The 17,324-nt window shown below is 45.1% G+C and overlaps 1 protein-coding gene across 1 annotated transcript; it reads left to right on the forward strand.

The window, feature by feature from the left end:
- The first annotated feature begins 1,351 nt into the window (after positions 1-1,351).
- Positions 1,352-16,868, forward strand: LOC124019735 (receptor for retinol uptake stra6-like). Its single transcript, XM_046335156.1, has 4 exons — positions 1,352-1,766; positions 2,255-2,321; positions 14,792-14,877; positions 15,396-16,868. Exons 1-4 carry the CDS (start codon positions 1,669-1,671, stop codon positions 15,571-15,573), a joined length of 429 nt encoding a protein of 142 aa, XP_046191112.1. The 5' UTR covers positions 1,352-1,668; the 3' UTR covers positions 15,574-16,868.
- Positions 16,869-17,324: the final 456 nt, after the last annotated feature.

Genomic DNA, 17,324 nt, shown 5'->3' on the forward strand with positions numbered 1-17,324 from the left:
GCAGGAGAACCAACCTCCACTACAACAACACCTGTCTTCCTGCTGCAGGAGAACCAACCTCCACTACAACAACATCACACATGGCCTGTCTTCCTGCTGCAGGAGAACCAACCTCCACTAAAACAACACCTGTCCTCCTGCTGCAGGAGAACCAACCTCCACTACAACAACACCTGTCCTCCTGCTGCAGGAGAACCAACCTCCACTAAAACAACACCTGTCCTCCTGCTGCAGGAGAACCAACCTCCACTAAAACAACACCTGTCTTCCTGCTGCAGGAGAACCAACCTCCACTACAACAACACCACACATGGTCTTCCTGCTGCAGGAGAACCAACCTCCACTACAACAACACCTGTCTTCCTGCTGCAGGAGAACCAACCTCCACTACAACAACACCACACATGGCCTGTCTTCCTGCTGCAGGAGAACCAACCTCCACTACAACAACACCACACATGGTCTTCCTGCTGCAGGAGAACCAACCTCCACTACAACAACACCTGTCTTCCTGCTGCAGGAGAACCAACCTCCACTACAACAACACCTGTCTTCCTGCTGCAGGAGAACCAACCTCCACTACAACAACACCACACATGGCCTGTCTTCCTGCTGCAGGAGAACCAACCTCCACTACAACAACACCTGTCTTCCTGCTGCAGGAGAACCAACCTCCACTACAACAACACCACACATGGTCTTCCTGCTGCAGGAGAACCAACCTCCACTACAACAACACCACACATGGTCTTCCTGCTGCAGGAGAACCAACCTCCACTACAACAACACCACACATGGTCTTCCTGCTGCAGGAGAACCAACCTCCACTACAACAACATCACACATGGCCTGTCTTCCTGCTGCAGGAGAACCAACCTCCACTACAACAACACCACACATGGCCTGTCTTCCTGCTGCAGGAGAACCAACCTCCACTACAACAACACCACACATGGTCTTCCTGCTGCAGGAGAACCAACTTCCACTACAACAACATCACACATGGCCTGTCTTCCTGCTGCAGGAGAACCAACCTCCACTACAACAACACCAACACAGACGGAAACATTATTATTGGCTCGCTACTTCAATCACGAAACTGAGGTCACTAGAGGTCAAAAGAGCTTCATCCCTCTCGCCATCCTTCTCTTACCCCTTGACCCTGGTCTCCCTCCCTCCCTCCCTCCCTCCCTCCCTCCCTCCCTCCCTCCCTCCCTCCCTCCCTCCCTCCCTCCCTCCCTCCCTCCCTCCCTCCCCCTCCCTCCCTCCCTCCCTCCCTCCCTGTCTTTGTGTGCTGAGGTAATCTGGGGGTGTTATGTGGTTAGTGTGTGTGTGGAATGTATTGGGGTAAGGGTGCATTGTTAGACTCTGTTAGAGTGTGTGCTAAACTCCTACAGCAGGGACAACACGACTGGACACCTGACCAGAGGTCTCTCTCTCTCTCTCTGTACCTCAGACGCTGCACAACCTGAACTCAAAGCTACCCAACACACAGTGGAGTAAGCTACAACTCTCAATACAATTACCAATATTTATTGATCGGGAAGTGCTGCGCTGCGTTGGGACATAGCTGCGTTGGAGAGACGGTTGATGATCGAGGTTGGCTAGGTGGATTTCCTCTGGTTTTCACCCGTCAACGTGGACTACAGCAACAGAGACAAGATCAAGATGAACCAGACCAAGGTGGTAGAAGAGGAACTGTATAACTACTATGACTACTCAGACTGGTACTCCAACAATATGGAACCTACCAGACCTCCAAAAGAGTAAGTATGAGGGTCAGTAAATAGTATACTATTTAGCCAACACTTTTTAATAAATCCATAGCGATTTACAGTAATACATATATTTTCGTATAGGTGGCCACAGCACAGCGGGAATCACATTTTGTTCAACCCTGATGTTGCAAGCATCATGCTCTACCAACTGAGCCACACAGGATCAGTGCAATGAATTATGGGGGGGGACTGTGTCATAATGTTATGATGATTTTATTTAATCTAAGATCAAGGGTTTCTCAATCACTGACCTGCATGGGCCAAAGTATAGCAGGTTTTCAATTCTTCCAGTTTTTCCACCCATGACTAAATTATCTATTACAAATGGCATATTTTCAGTTGTTAGGTGAAACTCTTGTCAGATTCGCTACCGAGAGCACAGTCAGGCTGAACAGGTTATCTAGGGAGTTTGTTTTTGCTCTGTGTAAATGGTTTCTGACGGTCATCGCTCAGCTTGTGTTACATGACTGTTTCAGAGTTATTCTCCCGTGTGACCCCACAGCGGATGACCAGCTTTTTCACACATGCATCGCTTCAGTATCTGTAAGTATCGGACCTTCTGTCTATTTTTCAATATTTACACCCGGTGAAAACGTTTTACTTCAACCTCGAACAGGAAGTAATGTTGAGACCAAGGTCTCTTTTACTAATGAGCCATGTAATTATAGAGACACACATCCAGTACACATTTACCAACAACAGTAGGGGTCACAGGTCAAATGAATATCAAATATGAATGTTTGGAATTAATGGAAACAGTGAATGTTTATATAGACCATGTTCTAAAGGGGATGTTCAGTCAGTACAGATGACTATAGACCATGCCCTAAAGGGGATGTTCAGTCAGTACAGATGACTGTAGACCATGCCCTAAAGGGGATGTTCAGTCAGTACAGATGACTATAGACCATGCCCTAAAGGGGATGTTCAGTCAGTACAGGTGACTGTAGACCATGCCCTAAAGGGGATGTTCAGTCAGTACATTGGTGCTACTCTCTATGACCTCAGAAAGCCATCTCCCTCAACATCATCAGTGATATATGTCATCGTTAGGCCTTGTCCAATTTGTGGTAGAGGGCTCGCTCCACTTTTCTGAGGAGAACAATGGCATGAATTATAATTGAACTGACACACCATAGGACTCTGCCAAATAGAGCACACTCAGAGCACTATGTAGGGACAACCTGGACTCAGGGGTACACGTAACATAGTAAATGTAAACCCGTGACACTCTGATGAGTATGATATGTTATGTTTGGTATGGTATGTATTCATGTGTGGCTGTCCAGCATCCATTTTGTATGATATGTTATGTTTGGTATGGTATGTATTCATGTGTGGCTGTCCAGCATCCATTTTGTATGATATGTTATGTTTGGTATGGTATGTATTCATGTGTGGCTGTCCAGCATCCATTTTGTATGATATGTTATGTTTGGTATGGTATGTATTCATGTGTGGCTGTCCAGCATCCATTTTGTATGATATGTTATGTTTGGTATGGTATGTATTCATGTGTGGCTGTCCAGCATCCATTTTGTATGATATGTTATGTTTGGTATGGTATGTATTCATGTGTGGCTGTCCAGCATCCATTTTGTATGATATGTTATGTTTGGTATGGTATGTATTCATGTGTGGCTGTCCAGCATCCATTTTGTATGATATGTTATGTTTGGTATGGTATGTATTCATGTGTGGCTGTCCAGCATCCATTTTGTATGATATGTTATGTTTGGTATGGTATGTATTCATGTGTGGCTGTCCAGCATCCATTTTGTATGATATGTTATGTTTGGTATGGTATGTATTCATGTGTGGCTGTCCAGCATCCATTTTGTATGATATGTTATGTTTGGTATGGTATGTATTCATGTGTGGCTGTCCAGCATCCATTTTGTATGATATGTTATGTTTGGTATGGTATGTATTCATGTGTGGCTGTCCAGCATCCATTTTGTATGATATGTTATGTTTGGTATGGTATGTATTCATGTGTGGCTGTCCAGCATCCATTTTGTATGCTATGTTATGTTTGGTATGGTATGTATTCATGTGTGGCTGTCCAGCATCCATTTTGTATGATATGTTATGTTTGGTATGGTATGTATTCATGTGTGGCTGTCCAGCATCCATTTTGTATGATATGTTATGTTTGGTATGGTATGTATTCATGTGTGGCTGTCCAGCATCCATTTTGTATGATATGTTCCTGAATTACAATTCAAATGATATCTTACAAATTCCAATTTGTTTTGGCTAACGCTAGCTAGGTGGATAATTGGTGGAAGGGAAGGGTTAGCTAACATGCTATATAGTCGCAAAGTAGCTAAAAAAGTAGTTGGTAGTTCCAATGTTGCTAATTAGAGAAAATGCTAAAGTTGTCTGTGAGGAAATTCAAACACGCAATATTTTGGTTGCTAGATATTCATGTTCAAATCAAATCAAATCAAATGTTATTGGTCACATACACATGGTTAGCAGATGTTATTGGTTATCAGATGTTATTGGTCACATACACATGGTTAGCAGATGTTATTGGTCACATACTCATGGTTAGCAGATGTTATTGGTCACATACACATGGTTAGCAGATGTTATTGGTTATCAGATGTTATTGGTCACATACACATGGTTAGCAGATGTTATTGGTTATCAGATGTTATTGGTCACATACACATGGTTAGCAGATGTTATTGGTTATCAGATGTTATTGGTCACATACACATGGTTAGCAGATGTTATTGGTCACATACTCATGGTTAGCAGATGTTATTGGTCACATACACATGGTTAGCAGATGTTATTGGTTATCAGATGTTATTGGTCACATACACATGGTTAGGAGATGTTATTCGTCACATACACATGGTTAGCAGATGTTATTGGTTATCAGATGTTATTGGTCACATACACATGGTTAGGAGATGTTATTGGTTATCAGATGTTATTGGTCACATACACATGGTTAGCAGATGTTATTGGTTATCAGATGTTATTGGTCACATACACATGGTTAGGAGATGTTATTGGTTATCAGATGTTATTGGTCACATACACATGGTTAGGAGATGTTATTGGTTATCAGATGTTATTGGTCACATACACATGGTTAGGAGATGTTATTGGTTATCAGATGTTATTGGTCACATACACATGGTTAGGAGATGTTATTGGTCACATACACATGCTTAGCAGATGTTATTGGTCACATACTCATGGTTAGCAGATGTTATTGGTCACATACACATGGTTAGCAGATGTTATTGGTCACATACACATGGTTAGCAGATGTTATTGGTTATCAGATGTTATTGGTCACATACACATGGTTAGGAGATGTTATTGGTCACATACACATGGTTAGCAGATGTTATTGGTCACATACACATGGTTAGCAGATGTTATTGGTTATCAGATGTTAATGGTCACATACACATGGTTATCAGATGTTATTGGTCACATACACATGGTTATCAGATGTTATTGGTCACATACACATGGTTAGCAGATGTTATTGGTCACATACTCATGGTTAGCAGATGTTATTGGTCACATACTCATGGTTAGCAGATGTTATTGGTTATCAGATGTTATTGGTCACATACACATGGTTAGGAGATGTTATTGGTCACATACACATGGTTAGCAGATGTTATTGGTCACATACACATGGTTAGGAGATGTTATTGGTCACATACACATGGTTAGGAGATGTTATTGGTCACATACACATGGTTAGGAGATGTTATTGGTCACATACACATGGTTAGGAGATGTTATTGGTCACATACACATGGTTAGCAGATGTTATTGGTCACATACACATGGTTAGCAGATGTTATTGGTCACATACTCATGGTTAGCAGATGTTATTGGTTATCAGATGTTATTGGTCACATACACATGGTTAGCAGATGTTATTGGTTATCAGATGTTATTGGTCACATACACATGGTTAGCAGATGTTATTGGTCACATACTCATGGTTAGCAGATGTTATTGGTTATCAGATGTTATTGGTCACATACACATGGTTAGCAGATGTTATTGGTCACATACACATGGTTAGCAGATGTTATTGGTCACATACACATGGTTAGCAGATGTTATTGGTCACATACTCATGGTTAGCAGATGTTATTGGTTATCAGATGTTATTGGTCACATACACATGGTTATCAGATGTTATTGGTCACATACACATGGTTAGCAGATGTTATTGGTCACATACACATGGTTAGCAGATGTTATTGGTCACATACACATGGTTAGCAGATGTTATTGGTCACATACTCATGGTTAGCAGATGTTATTGGTTATCAGATGTTATTGGTCACATACACATGGTTAGCAGATGTTATTGGTTATCAGATGTTATTGGTCACATACACATGGTTAGCAGATGTTATTGGTCACATACTCATGGTTAGCAGATGTTATTGGTTATCAGATGTTATTGGTCACATACACATGGTTAGCAGATGTTATTGGTCACATACACATGGTTAGCAGATGTTATTGGTTAGCAGATGTTATTGGTCACATACACATGGTTAGCAGATGTTATTGGTCACATACACATGGTTAGCAGATGTTATTGGTCACATACTCATGGTTAGCAGATGTTATTGGTCACATACACATGGTTAGCAGATGTTATTGGTCACATACACATGGTTAGCAGATGTTATTGGTTATCAGATGTTATTGGTCACATACACATGGTTAGCAGATGTTATTGGTTATCAGATGTTATTGGTCACATACACATGGTTAGCAGATGTTATTGGTTATCAGATGTTATTGGTCACATACACATGGTTAGCAGATGTTATTGGTCACATACACATGGTTATCAGATGTTATTGGTCACATACACATGGTTAGCAGATGTTATTGGTCAAATACACATGGTTATCAGATGTTATTGGTCACATACACATGGTTAGCAGATGTTATTGGTCACATACACATGGTTAGCAGATGTTATTTGTTATGCAGGTGAATGAGGACCCAAAAGCGACTTGGCGAAAACAGAGTATTTAATCCAGTAAAGATACTTTACAAAACAAAAGGCATAATACTACTCGTAAAGACGAGAACAGACTGGAGACTTGATCAAGAACTGCAGGTTGCCTCGGGAAGGCACTTGAACCTAGCAGACTCAGACACCTGCTCACCACGCAGCATCTGAGGGAAACACGACACGACAGGGCAATACATAGACACAGCACGGTGAATTATAGACAAGGATCCGACAGGGCAGGAACAGAAAACAAGGAGAGAAATAGGGACTCTAATCAGGGAAAAGGATCGGGAACAGGTGTGGGAAGACTAAATGATTGATTAGGGGAATAGGAACAGCTGGGAGCAGGAACGGAACGATAGAGAGAAGAGAGAGCGAGAGAGTGAGAGAGGGAGGGGGAGAGAGAGGGATAGAAAGAGGGAAAGAACCTAATAAGACCAGCAGAGGGAAACGAATAGAAGGGGAAGCACAGGGACAAGACATGATAATCAATGACAAAACATGACAGTACCCCCCCACTCACCGAGCGCCTCCTGGCGCACTCGAGGAGGAACCCTGGCGGCAACGGAGGAAATCATCAATAAGCGAACGGTCCAGCACGTCCCGAGACGGAACCCAACTCCTCTCCTCAGGACCGTAACCCTCCCAATCCACTAAGTATTGGTGACCCCGTCCCCGAGAACGCATGTCCATGATCTTACGTACCTTGTAAATAGGTGCGCTCTCGACAAGGACGGGAGGGGGAGGGAAGACGAACGGGGTGCGAAGAAAGGGCTTGACACAGGAGACATGGAAGACAGGATGGACGCGACGAAGATGTCGCGGAAGAAGCAGTCGCACAGCGACAGGATTGACGACCTGGGAGACACGGAACGGACCAATGAACCGCGGAGTCAACTTACGAGAAGCTGTCGTAAGAGGAAGGTTGCGAGTGGAAAGCCACACTCTCTGGCCGCAACAATACCTTGGACTCTTAATCCTGCGTTTATTGGCGGCTCTCACAGTCTGTGCCCTGTAACGGCAAAGTGCAGACCTCACCCTCCTCCAGGTGCGCTCACAACGTTGGACAAACGCTTGAGCGGAGGGAACGCTGGACTCGGCAAGCTGGGATGAGAACAGAGGAGGCTGGTAACCCAGACTACTCTGAAACGGAGATAACCCGGTAGCAGACGAAGGAAGCGAGTTGTGAGCGTATTCTGCCCAGGGGAGCTGTTCTGCCCAAGACGCAGGGTTTCTGAAAGAAAGGCTGCGTAGTATGCGACCAATCGTCTGATTGGCCCTCTCTGCTTGACCGTTAGACTGGGGATGAAACCCGGAAGAGAGACTGACGGACGCACCAATCAAACGACAGAACTCCCTCCAAAACTGTGACGTGAATTGCGGGCCTCTGTCTGAAACGGCGTCTAACGGGAGGCCATGAATTCTGAACACATTCTCGATGATGATTTGTGCCGTCTCCTTAGCGGAAGGAAGTTTAGCGAGGGGAATGAAATGTGCCGCCTTAGAGAACCTATCGACAACCGTAAGAATCACAGTCTTCCCCGCAGACAAAGGCAGACCGGTAATGAAGTCTAGGGCGATGTGAGACCATGGTCGAGAAGGAATGGGAGCGGTCTGAGACGACCGGCAGGAGGAGAGTTACCCGACTTAGTCTGCGCGCAGTCCGAACAAGCAGCCACGAAACGGCGCGTGTCACGCTCCTGAGTCGGCCACCAAAAGCACTGGCGAATAGACGCAAGAGTGCCTCGAACACCGGGATGACCAGCTAACTTGGCAGAGTGAGCCCACTGAAGAACAGCCAGACGAGTGGAAACAGGAACGAAAAGGAGGTTACTAGGACAAGCGCGCGGCGACGCAGTGTGCGTGAGTGCTTGCTTAACCTGTCTTTCAATTCCCCAGACTGTTAACCCGACAACACGCCCATAAGGAAGAATCCCTCGGGATCAGTAGAAGCCACAGAAGAACTAAACAGACGGGATAAGGCATCAGGCTTGGTGTTCTTGCTACCCGGACGGTAAGAAATCACAAACTCGAAACGAGCGAAAAACAACGCCCAACGAGCTTGACGGGCATTAAGTCGTTTGGCAGAACGGATGTACTCAAGGTTCTTATGGTCTGTCCAAACGACAAAAGGAACGGTCGCCCTCCAACCACTGTCGCCATTCGCCTAGGGCTAAGCGGATGGCGAGCAGTTCACGGTTACCCACATCATAGTTGCGCTCAGATGGCGACAGGCGATGAGAAAAATAAGCGCAAGGATGAACCTTATCGTCAGACTGGAAGCGCTGGGATAGAATGGCTCCCACGCCTACCTCTGAAGCGTCAACCTCGACAATGAATTGTCTAGTGACGTCAGGAGTAACGAGGATAGGAGCGGACGTAAAACGTTCTTTTAGAAGATCAAAAGCTCCCTGGGCGGAACCGGACCACTTAAAACACGTCTTGACAGAAGTAAGAGCTGTGAGAGGGGCAGCAACTTGACCGAAATTACGAATGAAACGCCGATAGAAATTAGCGAAACCTAAAAGCGCTGCAACTCGACACGTGACCTTGGAACGGGCCAATCACTGACAGCTTGGACCTTAGCGGAATCCATCTGAATGCCTTCAGCGGAAATAACGGAACCGAGAAAAGTAACGGAGGAGACATGAAAAGAGCACTTCTCAGCCTTTACGTAGAGACAATTCTCTAAAAGGCGCTGTAGAACACGTCGAACGTGCTGAACATGAATCTCGAGTGACGGTAAAAAAATCAGGATATCGTCAAGATAGACAAAAACAAAGATGTTCAGCATGTCTCTCAGAACATCATTAACTAATGCCTGAAAAACAGCTGGCGCATTGGCGAGACCAAACGGCAGAACCCGGTACTCAAAATGCCCTAACGGAGTGTTAAACGCCGTTTTCCACTCGTCCCCCTCTCTGATGCGCACAAGATGGTAAGCGTTACGAAGGTCCAACTTAGTAAAGCACCTGGCTCCCTGCAGAATCTCGAAGGCTGATGACATAAGGGGAAGCGGATAACGATTCTTAACCGTTATGTCATTCAGCCCTCGATAATCCACGCAGGGGCGCAGAGTACCGTCCTTCTTCTTAACAAAAAGAACCCCGCCCCGGCCGGAGAGGAAGAAGGCACTATGGTACCGGCGTCAAGAGACACAGATAAATAATCCTCGAGAGCCTTACGTTCGGGGAGCCGACAGAGAGTATAGTCTACCCCGAGGAGGAGTGGTCCCCGGAAGGAGATCAATACTACAATCATACGACCGGTGAGGAGGAAGGGAGTTGGCTCGGGACCGACTGAAGACCGTGCGCAGATCATGATATTCCTCCGGCACTCCTGTCAAATCGCCAGGTTCCTCCTGAGAAGTGGGGACAGAAGAAATGGGAGGGATGGCAGACATTAAACACTTCACATGACAAGAAACGTTCCAGGATAGGATAGAATTACTAGACCAATTAATAGAAGGATTATGACATACTAGCCAGGGATGACCCAAAACAACAGGTGTAAAAGGTGAACGAAAAATCAAAAAAGAAATAGTCTCACTGTGGTTACCAGATACTGTGAGAGTTAAAGGTAGTGTCTCAAATCTGATACTGGGAAGATGACTACCATCTAAGGCAAACATGGGCGTAGGCTTGTCTAACTGTCTGAAAGGAATGTCATGTTTCCGAGCCCATGCTTCGTCCATGAAACAACCCTCAGCCCCAGAGTCAATCAAGGCACTGCATGTAGCACCCGAACCGGTCCAGCGTAGATGGACCGACATAGTAGTACAGGATCTAGATGAAGAGACCTGAGTAGTAGCGCTCACCAGTAGCCCTCCGCTTACTGATGAGCTCTGGCCTTTACTGGACATGAATTGACAAAATGTCCATCAAATCCGCAATAGAGGCACAGGCGGTTGGTGATCCTCCGTTCCCTCTCCTTGGTCGAGATGCGAATACCTCCCAGCTGCATGGGCTCAGTCTCTGAGCCAGAGGAGGGAGATGGTTGCGATGCGGAGCAGGGAAACACCGTTGACGCGAGCTCTCTTCCACGAGCTTGGTGACGAAGATCTACCCGTCGTTCTATGCGGATGGCGAGAGCAATCAAAGAGTCCACACTGGAAGGAACCTCCCGAGAGAGAATCTCATCTTTGACCACTGCGTGGAGTCCCTCCAGAAAACGAGCGAGCAGCGCCGGCTCGTTCCAGTCACTAGAGGCAGCAAGAGTGCGAAAGAGTAATCCGTTATGGATCGATCACCTTGGCATAGGGAAGCCAGGGCCCTAGAAGCCTCCCCACCAAAAACTGAACGGTCAAAAACCCGAATCATCTCCTCTTTAAAGTTCTGGTAATTGTTAGAACAATCAGCCCTTGCCTCCCAGATAGCTGTGCCCCACTCTCGAGCCCGGCCAGTAAGGAGTGAAATGACGTAAGCAACCCGAGCTCTCTCGCTAGAGTATGTGTTGGGTTGGAGAGAGAACACAATATCACACTGGGTGAGAAAGGAGCGGCACTCCGTGGGCTGCCCGGAGTAGCAAGGTGGGTTATTAACCCTAGGTTCCGGAGGCTCGGCAGGCCAGGAAGTAACAGGTGGCACGAGACGAAGACTCTGGAACTGTCCAGAGAGGTCGGAAACCTGAGCGGCCAGGTTCTCCACGGCATGGCGAGCAGCAGACAATTCCTGCTCGTGTCTGCCGAGCATGGCTCCTTGGATCTCGACGGCAGTGTTACGAGCATCTGTAGTCGCTGGGTCCATTCCTTGGTCGGATCCTTCTGTTATGCAGGTGAATGAGGACCCAAAAGCGACTTGGCGAAAACAGAGTATTTAATCCAGTAAAGATACTTTACAAAACAAAAGGCATAATACTACTCGTAAAGACGAGAACAGACTGGAGACTTGATCAAGAACTGCAGGTTGCCTCGGGAAGGCACTTGAACCTAGCAGACTCAGACACCTGCTCACCACGCAGCATCTGAGGGAAACACGACACGACAGGGCAATACATAGACACAGCACGGTGAATTATAGACAAGGATCCGACAGGGCAGGAACGGAAAACAAGGAGAGAAATAGGGACTCTAATCAGGGAAAAGGATCGGGAACAGGTGTGGGAAGACTAAATGATTGATTAGGGGAATAGGAACAGCTGGGAGCAGGAACGGAACGATAGAGAGAAGAGAGAGCGAGAGAGTGAGAGAGGGAGGGGGAGAGAGAGGGATAGAAAGAGGGAAAGAACCTAATAAGACCAGCAGAGGGAAACGAATAGAAGGGGAAGCACAGGGACAAGACATGATAATCAATGACAAAACATGACATTATTGGTCACATACACATGGTTATCAGATGTTATTGGTCACATACACATGGTTAGCAGATGTTATTGGTCACATACACATGGTTAGCAGATGTTATTGGTCACATACACATGGTTATCAGATGTTATTGGTCACATACACATGGTTAGCAGATGTTATTGGTCACATACACATGGTTATCAGATGTTATTGGTCACATGGTTAGGAGATGTTATTGGTCACATACACATGGTTAGCAGATGTTATTGGTCACATACACATGGTTAGGAGATGTTATTGGTCACATACACATGGTTAGGAGATGTTATTGGTCACATACACATGGTTAGGAGATGTTATTGGTCACATACACATGGTTAGCAGATGTTATTGGTCACATACACATGGTTAGCAGATGTTATTGGTCACATACACATGGTTAGCAGATGTTATTGGTCACATACACATGGTTAGCAGATGTTATTGGTCACATACACATGGTTAGCAGATGTTATTGGTCACATACACATGGTTAGCAGATGTTATTGGTCACATACACATGGTTAGCAGATGTTATTGGTCACATACACATGGTTAGCAGATGTTAATGGTTATCAGATGTTATTGGTCACATACACATGGTTAGCAGATGTTAATGTGAGTGTAGCGAAACTACCTAATACACACAAATCTAAAGGTGTGAATGAGAATATGTACATATAAGTAAATGGATGAGTGATGGCCGAGCGGCACAGGCAAGGTGCAGTAGATGGTATAAAATACAGTATATACTGTACATGTGATGTGAGTAATGTAAGATATGTAAACATTATTTAAAGTGACTAGTGATCCATTTATTAAGGTATTAGTGATTGGGTCTCAGTGTAGGCAGCAGCCTCTCTGAGTTAGTGATTGGGTCTCAGTGTAGGCAGCAGCCTCTCTGAGTTAGTGATTGGGTCTCAGTGTAGGCAGCAGCCTCTCTGAGTTAGTGATTGGGTCTCAGTGGGGCAGCAGCCTCTGAGTTAGTGAGCAGTGTAGGCAGCCCTCTGAGTTAGTGATTGGGTCTCAGTGTAGGCAGCAGCCCTCTGGAGTTAGTGATTGTCTCAGTGTAGGCAGCAGCCTCTCTGAGTTAGTGATTGGGTCTCAGTGTAGGCAGCAGCCTCTCTGAGTTAGTGATTGTCTCAGTGTAGGCAGCAGCCTCTCTGAGTTAGTGATTGGGTCTCAGTGAGTTAGGTCTCAGCAGCCTCTCTGAGTTAGTGATTGGGTCTCAGTGTAGGCAGCAGCCTCTCTGAGTTAGTGATGGCTGTTTAACAGTTTAATGGCCTTGAGTTAGAAGCTGTTTTTCAGTCTCTCGGTCCCAGCTTTGATGCATCTATACTGACCTCGCTTTCTGGATGGTAGCGGGGTGAACAGGCAGTGGCTCGGGTGGTTGTTGTCCTTGATGATCTTTTTGGCTTTCCTGTGACATCGGGTGTCAGATGTCATGGAGGGCAGGTAGTTTGCCCCCGGTTATGCAGTTGTGCAGACCGCACCACCCTCTGGAGAGCCTTGTGGTTGAGTGCGGTGCAGTTGCCGTAACAGGCTGTGATACAGCCCGACAGGATGCTCTCGATTGTGCATCTGTAAAGGTTTGTCAGGTTTTGGGTGACAGGCCGAATTTCTTCAGCCTCCTGAGGTTGAAGAGGCGCCGTTGCGCTTCTTCACCACACTGTCTGTGTGGGTGGACCATTTCAGTTTGTCTGTGATGTGTACGCCCATGTTATACACCCAAACGCCCCAACCGTACCAAACGTAACATATCATACTCATTTGAGTGTCCCAGGTTATTTAAGGTTTCCTATGTTACGTCTAGTCTATGAGACCAGGCTGGAAGGGTGGGTCAGCGTCTCCACTTACCAGGGGTTCATCAAAAATAATGAGACAATGGGGAGGTAGCATTCAGAAGGTCCTTTCCTAGGAGTACCCCCCCCCATATTACTTCAGGCCCTCTGGCTTGACAACATGGTACATTAGATGATTATCTTAGATGTACTGTAGTTTAGGAGAGGAATTGGAGTTCCTATTGTATCACTTTATGGAATATCTTGTCTCCTAGCTCGTTGTGGTGCTGATTCTAGCAGTCCTGTAGTTGTACTGTAGTTTAGGAGAGGAATTAGAGTTCCTATTGTATCACTTTATGGAATATCTTGTCTCCTAGCTCGTTGTGGTGCTGATTCTAGCAGTCCTGTAGTTGTACTGTAGTTTAGGAGAGGAATTAGAGTTCCTATTGTATCACTTTATGGAATATCTTGTCTCCTAGCTCGTTGTGGTGCTGATTGTAGTTGTACTGTAGTTTAGGAGAGGAATTAGAGTTCCTATTGTATCACTTTATGGAATATCTTGTCTCCTAGCTCATTGTGGTGCTGATTCTAGCAGTCCTGTAGATGTACTGTAGTTTAGGAGAGGAATTAGAGTTCCTATTGTATCGCTTTATGGAATATCTTGTCTCCTAGCTCGTTGTGGTGCTGATTCTAGCAGTCCTGTAGTTGTACTGTAGTTTAGGAGAGGAATTAGAGTTCCTATTGTATCACTTTATGGAATATCTTGTCTCCTAGCTCGTTGTGGTGCTGATTCTAGCAGTCCTGTAGATGTACTGTAGTTTAGGAGAGGAATTAGAGTTCCTATTGTATAAAATGTTTTATGGAATATCTTGTCTCCTAGCTCGTTGTGGTGCTGATTCTAGCAGTCCTGAAGAGGAGAAAGAGTCTATGTGAGGGTTTTGCCAGTGGATCAACTGGCATCTCAAGGTAAAGTGCAGGTTCATTTACCAAACACAGCAACATGAAGCAACCAGGAACTCTTGTCAATATGTGACAACCCACTGGGCAAATACTGGTTCAAAATCAGCGTTGTTTCCATGTAATTTCAACATCAAAATGAAACGTGATGACATTGAATCAATGTGGGAAACTAATTGGATTTGAGAAAAAAAAGAAAGGAAATGTGAGGGAATTTCCTGTTTTTTTTCCACCCAAAATTGAACCTAAAAATCCAATGACATGGTGACATTTAGTTGTTGAATTCATGTTAGTTGACAACTCAACCAAATGTAAATCAAAACTAGACGTTGAACTGACATCTGTGCCCAGTGGGAAACCACACAAAATATCACTGTTACAAAAACAACTCAGGCTGCCTCATCGCAATAACATACAATTTATAACAATTTATAACAATTTATAACAATGAAATATGTTACCATTCATTTGCGGTTGTTTGCTTGGTCTTATCTCTGGTCTCTTCCCGCTGTGTTGCCCCCCACCAGTCCAGTGAACTTCCTGGACCAGACGCAGCACAAAGCCCTCGCAGTAGCTGTGTTTGGGCTGGTCTTCAGCAAGCTGTCTGTATTGGTCCTGGCTCCAGATCCCCTGCCCTTCTCCAAAGACACCCCTCAGGAAATCAAAGGTGTGCAGCTGTGTCCCTGTCCCATTAAAACCTCTTGAATGTAAAGTTCTCATATTTGGTGACCCTATTTTAAAAAATGATTTTTATTCAATTCAGTCTGGTGTGAAAACGGTAGTCCCTATCTGCAAAGTCTGCCGTCAGCTGAGTATCTTGGCTCTTGATCGGTGCCTTCAAATCTTCGGTGTGACTTACTACCATATATGGGCATACGAATTTATAAGGGCAGGCAGAGCCGATGACCTCATTTTCAAGATGGCTGCTACCTACAAGTTCGGTTAGCGTTGTGAAGCATAAAGAAAATAATCAGGGAATACGTCGATAGACACCGAAAGCCGGGACTCCACAGATCATGAGGAGGTCTTATTTGTCTGTCCGTGACCTACCGTTATCGATCACCAGCCTACTGCCATGTTATCTGGTGATGTAGGACTTAATGGCAACATCCAATTTCCACCGAGGGACTATATCTGTGCACATCAAAAATATGATGTTGCCTGGTTACGCGCTGTAGGCATCCATTACACGGGGGATTGGCTACTATGGCACCTTGACAGTATCGTAGCCAATGAGATAAGCTTTCCAGAGATATGCAGTTTACCTGAGTGGCACAAAGCATTGCCTAGAACATTTTAAGATCCAACGTGCAAAAACAGAGTAATAAAAAACTTTCTGACACTTTGGAGAGGTTGAAAGGGCACTTACATGTCCCCTGGATACCCCATAACACCACCACAATGTTGGAGTGAGGTTGAAAGGGCACTTAAATGTCCCCTGGATACCCCATAACACCACCACAATGTTGGAGTGAGGTTGAAAGGGCACTTAAATGTCCCCTGGATACCCCATAACACCACCACAATGTTGGAGTGAGGTTGAAAGGGCACTTAAATGTCCCCTGGATACCCCATAACACCACCACAATGTTGGAGTGAGGTTGAAAGGGCACTTAAATGTCCCCTGGATACCCCATAACACCACCACAATGTTGGAGTGAGGTTGAAAGGGCACTTAAATGTCCCCTGGATACCCCATAACACCACCACAATGTTGGAGTGAGGTTGAAAGGGCACTTAAATGTCCCCTGGATACCCCATAACACCACCACAATGTTGGAGTGAGGTTGAAAGGGCACTTAAATGTCCCCTGGATACCCCATAACACCACCACAATGGAAGAAACTGTGTTTTTATTCTGAACACATATCATTTAAGGATTGCAAATATGTAATAGCACCGGAATGATCTAATTTACAGACATACGTCACTTCCACACAAACAGTAGGCATCCTTCGCACATACATACACACAAACAGTAGATATCCTACGCACATACATACACACAAACAGTAGATATCCTACACACATACACACACACAGACAGTAGGTATCCTACACACATACATACACACAAACAGTACGTATCCTACACACATACACACACACAGACAGTAGGTATCCTACACACATACATACACACAAACAGTACGTATCCTACACACATACACACACACAGACAGTAGGTATCCTACGCACATACATACACACAAACAGTAGATATCCTACGCACATACACACACACAGACAGTAGATATCCTACGCACATACATACACACAGTAGATATCCTACACACATACATACACACAAACAGTAGGTATCCTACGCACATACATACACACAAACAGTAGGTGAGTTTTATCCTTATCCGTAGTTCTCACCACTATGTATCACTACCCAGCCGACAGTTCCATTCCCCCGAGGTTAGGGAGACCTTGATAGTACTCCCTGTCCT

Source organism: Oncorhynchus gorbuscha, unplaced genomic scaffold (assembly GCF_021184085.1).
Source record: "Oncorhynchus gorbuscha isolate QuinsamMale2020 ecotype Even-year unplaced genomic scaffold, OgorEven_v1.0 Un_scaffold_662, whole genome shotgun sequence".
Lineage (NCBI taxonomy): Eukaryota > Metazoa > Chordata > Actinopteri > Salmoniformes > Salmonidae > Oncorhynchus > Oncorhynchus gorbuscha.

Coding starts and splice junctions, on each gene's coding strand:
- LOC124019735 (XM_046335156.1), top strand. CDS start 1,669: ATGAACCAGACCAAGGTGGTAGAAGAGGAACTGTATAACTACTATGAC. Junction 2,322..14,791: donor CATGCATCGCTTCAGTATCT/GTAAGTATCGGA, acceptor CTTGTCTCCTAG/CTCGTTGTGGTGCTGATTCT. Junction 14,878..15,395: donor GGATCAACTGGCATCTCAAG/GTAAAGTGCAGG, acceptor GCCCCCCACCAG/TCCAGTGAACTTCCTGGACC.